The sequence below is a fragment of the Crocodylus porosus genome, unplaced genomic scaffold, assembly GCF_001723895.1.
Source record: "Crocodylus porosus isolate Cpor-Errol unplaced genomic scaffold, CroPor_comp1, whole genome shotgun sequence".
NCBI classification, from domain to species: Eukaryota; Metazoa; Chordata; order Crocodylia; family Crocodylidae; genus Crocodylus; species Crocodylus porosus.
The window spans coordinates 29,751,706-29,757,785 of record NW_017728914.1 but is presented as its reverse complement, the minus strand read 5'-3'; the positions used below and the strand labels follow the sequence as shown (position 1 = coordinate 29,757,785).

General features: G+C 47.0%; 1 protein-coding gene across 1 annotated transcript; it reads left to right on the top strand.

The window, feature by feature from the left end:
* Positions 1 to 188: 188 nt before the first annotated feature.
* LOC109310111 (leukocyte cell-derived chemotaxin-2-like) lies at positions 189 to 3,358 on the top strand. Its single transcript, XM_019535126.1, has 4 exons — positions 189 to 303; positions 1,419 to 1,515; positions 1,764 to 1,912; positions 2,803 to 3,358. Exons 1-4 carry the CDS (start codon positions 258 to 260, stop codon positions 2,967 to 2,969), a joined length of 459 nt encoding a protein of 152 aa, XP_019390671.1. The 5' UTR covers positions 189 to 257; the 3' UTR covers positions 2,970 to 3,358.
* The last annotated feature ends 2,722 nt before the right edge of the window (positions 3,359 to 6,080 follow it).

The following is a 6,080-nucleotide window of genomic DNA, read 5'->3' as shown; positions in this document are numbered from 1 at the left end:
CCCCGAAACATTTCCCAGGGAGGATATTTCTCAGAAACGTCTACCAGTAGAAATGAATGGCCTAAGTTGCCAATTGTATTCGTCTTTCACAACCAGATTTATCAACAGCATTGCTGGTTTATTGTTCTGTCGCAATCCAGGAAATGATACTGAAGGCTGAAGTCTGACTGGGTCCAGGAGAGTATATAAACAAAACTAGATGCACCACGCTGCATCCTTGACTTGATCAAGAAGACACTAGTGAGAGAGCTGCAAAAATGCTGACAATCAAGGTGATCGTTCTTGCTGGCTTACTGTCCATCGGTAAGTTCATACGGATATTTGATACAGTTTGCTAATCTCTTTTCCAAGCTTCCTAGGAGAGGTTCCCCAGCTTTGCTATGAAGTAACTATTCTTGCAGGGAACATTCCTTCCAGATGGACTTGTCTTGTGAAGGCTTAAGGCAAAATGCAATATTTTATTAACATTTTTCTCTAAGGAAATATAAAAACCTTCCTGTACAAACTATTTTATTAGCAATTTGGAGTGCATGCTATAACACATTAAAGGCTCGTCTCTTCAGAGCCCTTTAAGAGTATTAAGGTAAATCAATTAGAGGTCCCTTGCTAAAGGGAACTCGGGCCACTTTATACCTGAAGAAAAGTCCTTACGGGGGGATTTACAATGCTTTCGTTTATGCACATAGTCCTCATCCCTTTATTTGCTTGCCTTTACTTTCCTTGAGTGTTCCTATATAAACTGAAGCTTACTGGTTCTAGGCCAAGATAACTGTAAAAGTGACATGGTTTTAGATTAATTCCAGATTAAGACATGAGATAAATACCTGCACTCCGGTTGCTGGCATCGCTCTATTTCTTAGCGAGCAGAACCACAGTCTTAAAGCAAATGACGCTATTAGACAAAGTCACACAAAGAAGCTATGACCAAGCTACAGCCTTCAAGACTGGCAGAAATGACCCACTTCTGTCCTCATCATCAACGCCGCGTCATTGAGTTTAGCCCTTGAGCTAACAGCCAGACCCATAGTCTGTGGCCTCGAGCACATTAAGGTTTTTCTGCTTAATATCGTTTTGTATTAATTCCACTGGAGTTGTATTCAAATCAAACAAGGCGACAAGGCTGCCATCCATTTAACCTCACTGATTTAGAACATCGTTAGATAGTCTAAATTAGATCATCTAATTGCATCGTCAGATGACACGATGCTTAAAAAGAGAATATATGACTATATATATGTCCTGTGTCATTATATATACTATGTTAACTCTGCATTAACATGAGTGAAAGCAACTGTGTGAAGAAAAGTCCCAGACAGCCGTGTCATGGAAACAAGGCTTGAGCTTACACTTGCTAACTATTCTCTTGTACAAGACTAGATAACTCCCTTCGACTGTGTATGTTTTATTTTTTTCAACAGTTGCAGCAGGACCCTGGGGACAAATATGTGTTGGCAACCCCAGAAATAGTAGAAGGACTTGTGATCGCCACGGCTGTGGACACTATGGTGCTTCAAGGTAAAATACAATGTGATATGCTAATAGCTAGTTCAATATTATTGTGCCTAACAAACGTTTAAAAGGTAGACAGTCCCACTTGGATTTAATATTGTAAAGTTAATACTACGAATAAATAGGCACAGGAGTACAGTAGCTCCAATGGTTTTGTCTAGTTTCATTCTGCAGAGATTACGTGCCCTCCACATTCATCCACGAAGGCCAGAATGTAAATCTCTATTACCTGTTTTATCTGTAAACACTTTCAGACTAAACGGGAAGAAGCATCTAGGAGTGGATGTGTTATGTCAGGATGGATCAACAGTGCGGGCACCTTTCAGTGGAACAATTATCAGGCAGGCAAAGCCTTATACACGTGATAATGCTATTAACAACGGTATCCAGCTTTCCGGATCAGGTAAGTGAGACAAACTGCTTCCATATTTCTTAAACTTTAAAATCACTAGATACTGATACAATATGTTGGGTCATTCACAGAGATACATTAAAACCACATATGTATATATGTGCAGCTAGCACCCTGCCCAGGTGGCCCTGCTGCAGCTCAGGGGCTGAGCAACCTGGTGGTAGCTTGCAGGGACGGGCTCCAGCAAGGCAAGAAACCCACAGCAAGTCCTGCCCCACAGTGACCGGGGGGGAAGGGGAGAAGGTGTCCCCCACAGCTGACTGCAAGACGGGTGATCACTGTGGCCGGTCATCGTGGTTGCTTCCAGAAGAGCGCCATGGCACTCCACTCCCCAGCCAGTATTGCAGGGGGCACACCTGCCCCCCCGCCCGTCACTGAAGCAGCGAGTGCAGCCAGTTGAGGGGCTGCACCGGTGCTGTCAGGGGGGTGCACGTGCACCCTCATGCACCCCCTACGCACCGCCACTGGCTGGAGGGTCACACAGCCCCTGAGCTGCGGGGGACCCCAGTGCTTCCTTCTGCAGTGGCAGTACCCCCTGGGCAGCACCCACTCTGACACCCCACCCTGGCAGTCACAGAAGGGGGGTACCCCCACCGGGGCCCTCCGCAGCTCAGCGCCAGCCAGCAGCTCGCCCCCCAGCCACTTAGTCTGTCTGTCCAGAGCATTCCGATTGGTTGTTTCAGTAAGCATTGTGATTGGGTGCCGAGACCACCAATCAGAGTGCTCTGGACAGACAGAATAAGCCTATTATTATTAGAGATTGAGACTATTTAGAGTGTTTGGACGTTGCCTATTAATTATGTTACTAAGTCTAATGACTAAGTCATTTTCATACAGACGATGGTTTCCTTTTCTCTCCCCCCCTTCCCGGTTTTTAAAAGGTTACTGCATCCAGATGTTTTATATCCGACCAGTTAAATACAGAGGACCCATCAAGAAGGGTGAAACCCTAGGTACCATGCTACCAATGCAAAGAGTATACCCTAAAATTCAGTCTCACGTTCACATCCAGAATTGTGATCGGACAAATCCCACCTCCAACTTGTAAGCGCAATCTGCAAACCTGGAAACCGGGCCTGCACAACTGGACCTACTTCCATCCGACTAGTGCATCCACTTCAGTCCGCCGTTCTTTTTGTGGGGGGGAGAAGATGCCAGCGAACAAGATACTGCTTGTTATGGCTCCGCGGAAATTGTTCTACCGGTCACAGGAAAGCTAAACAACCGCAAGCGGGAGGGGGAGTGCAGGTGCTTGTTCCCATGCCCATCACTTAAAAGGTGACCTACACTTTGAGAAAAATCCTTGTGAACACCTCACTTCTGGAAAGAAATCTCTGCATTGCTGGAAGCCCTATCAAAAGATGCTTTTCCCCATACCAATGAGAAGCCCAGCCTCTGTATGAAATATAATTTGATTAAAGCCTTGCCTTCCTGTTATCTGAACTCGTGTGTTGTTCTTTCTAGGTGCCTTTCTCTGCCTGCCCAGAAGTACTATCTAGCCCCCAAACTAAGCTACTTTCCAAGGTGTATCTGCCTTTAATCTAGAGAATCACCTCAAACCTTCCTCTACTTCCTACCAGAGGGTGCCTCTCCCTGGAGAGCCATGCCAGATCTCTTCCATCTAGGTGAGATACCTACTTCCCCCAGTGAGTAAGAAAAATACCCACTCAATCTTGGCCCAGAAAGTCAAGCTAAGATGCAACACTACCAATGTGCCCCTGACCTCTTCATGGCCAACGCCATCTGAGAAGTGCTCTGGGACCGCTGTTACTAGGGGGGTGTTGATACCTCTTCTTCAGCGCTCTCAGCCACGATCCACCTCCCTGCTCTTGCTTTGCGCAGGCCAAACTTGGCCAGACATGGCGGGGGCTCCTGCCACAGCTGCTTTCCTATGATCAGCTGCACACGGTCACTGGTAATAAGGCTTAACTTCACTGCGAGTGCACTGATCTTAAGACTGCCCTCCTCCTCTCTCCATCAGCCACCACCTAGCGACGCTACGTCAGGGCAGACCACCCTGTCCCACAGGAGTTGCCTTGCAAACTCAACTTTCTACTGTCCACACTCAATCATAGCCACATCCTGCACAGCCATTTGTAGGGCATGAAACCTTGGTGCACACACGAGAAGCAAAACCGCTGATCCTCCCCTTGAGACAAGCTTGCACCCCAGCTTTTCCCGGTGCAAAACTGCGGGTGACCACATCTCTCATCTAATCCAAGACAAGGGCAGCTGACTTTCCTGCTCAGAATGAGTCGGAGTCCCTGTATTTTGTCAGGGCCCTTTGAGGGGCCTAATGTCGTGGTCTCGGGTTTTCCAGGTCGACCTCCATTCTGTCTGGATCAACCCCACTGTGCCCTGAGAGAGGCAGCAACACACAAGATCTACCTGTTAAGGAGGTTTCAGGATCCAGTAGTACCTGTCCTCTGCCAAGATTTCTTTCAGAAAACCAGCACCAGAAACCTAGTCTCCCTCCAAGTTAGGCAGCAACCTCTCCCTGTATTACAGATGTGGAGGGGCAGGGCAGGCTGCGCTCACAGCCGGTCACGAGACGGCAATGACTTGCACGGGTGGTTGCAGAGGGGGAGAGGCCTGAACTGGCAAAAAGATCGAGGAATGCGGCTTGATTTTCAGCAGCTTAAACTGACAGTAACTTGCCCAAAGCTCTCTTTTGGCTGGTCCACTAGCACAGCCTGCTGCTCCTTTTGTGAAACTGCGATACACACATTTTAGGCAAAATATATTTTGTCAAAGTGGAACTAAAACCTATCCTATAGCTGCATTTGCTTTTGTTTTTCTATCAGGACTCATAGTAGAGATGGTATCTTTCATTAGACCAGCAAGATTTTTTGCAAATGTTTTCTTTAATTGCAAGCTTTCGGACACAAACGCCCGTCATCGGGCATCGGAGAAATGATTGCAAAAGTTCTCCTGGGTAGAAATCTGCCTTCCCGACATGTTGTCCTCTTGCTTTTTCAAGTCATGCCTGGCAGAAATCTCTCACTTGATTACTCCATTTCCCTCTCAGATTTCCTTATTTTCGGTCTTGAAGATGAAATATTGCAAATATAGTTGATACTTGATTACCAGTGAAGGCCAAATAATATGATTTACTATGATTGCCCCCTGGTCATTTTGAATCTTACAGAGGTGGATTTTCTGGTTTTGAGCTCCTCCTTGAGCTTCTGGTCAAAAAATCCCTCCTAATCAAAGTGGTCCCTCCAAAGATGATACTGCTGAAAACCTGGGACTAGGTACCCTCCCTTTCTTTTTTTTTGTGCAGATTTTGTTGGACTCTGACAGGCTGCATCCCTCTCAAAACGAATGTGGGAGTGCTTTTATGTTGATAATGATTGTGTGTGCCTCAGTTTCCCCATGTTTTTTGAATGCAGTTATACCCTGGGGTCAGAAAGGTTCATGTCAAGCCTGGAGTTGTGGGGGATAGGAGCAAGGAGTGAGAAGTGGATCCCTGAATATAGCTGTGTGGAAAAGACCATCCAAGTGGCATGGACTCCTTCACGGGAGGAAGATGCGCTTAAAGACAATAGACGCTTGAGCCAGTTAGGATTGATTTTTAACCACGGTCATCAGAGAGGTGGGATCAAACAAGCCTGTTGGGTGATAGATGGTCTAAAAAGAGAAAGCATCAAGGGAGGGAAAAGGAAGTCGGGGGTGAGAAGAGATCCCATCTCTGGGCATCTCCCTGATGTGAGATGTGAGCAGTGGGGTATCCCAGGTCTCGGTCCTCAGGCCCACACTGTTTAACATCTTCATCAGCGACTTGGACGAGGGGGTGGAAAGCACACTGTCCAAGTCTGCTGATGACACTAAGATGTAGGACGAGGTGGACACACTTGAAGGGAGAGAGAGGCTGCAAATAGATTTAGACAGACTACGAAAGTGGGCAGATGAGACTAGGATGGGGTTCAACATAGACAAATGCAGGGTGCTGCACCTTGGGAGAAGGACTCTACAGCACACATACAGGCTGGGCAGTTCCCTTCTTGAAAGCACAGAGGCAGAAAGGGATCTTGGAGTCAGTATTGATCCAAGAGGAACATGAGCCGCCAGTGCCAGACCGCAGCCAGCAAGGCCAGCCATACCTTGTCATGCATCCAAAGGTGCATCTCAAGTCAGTCCAGAGAGGTGATACTCCCCC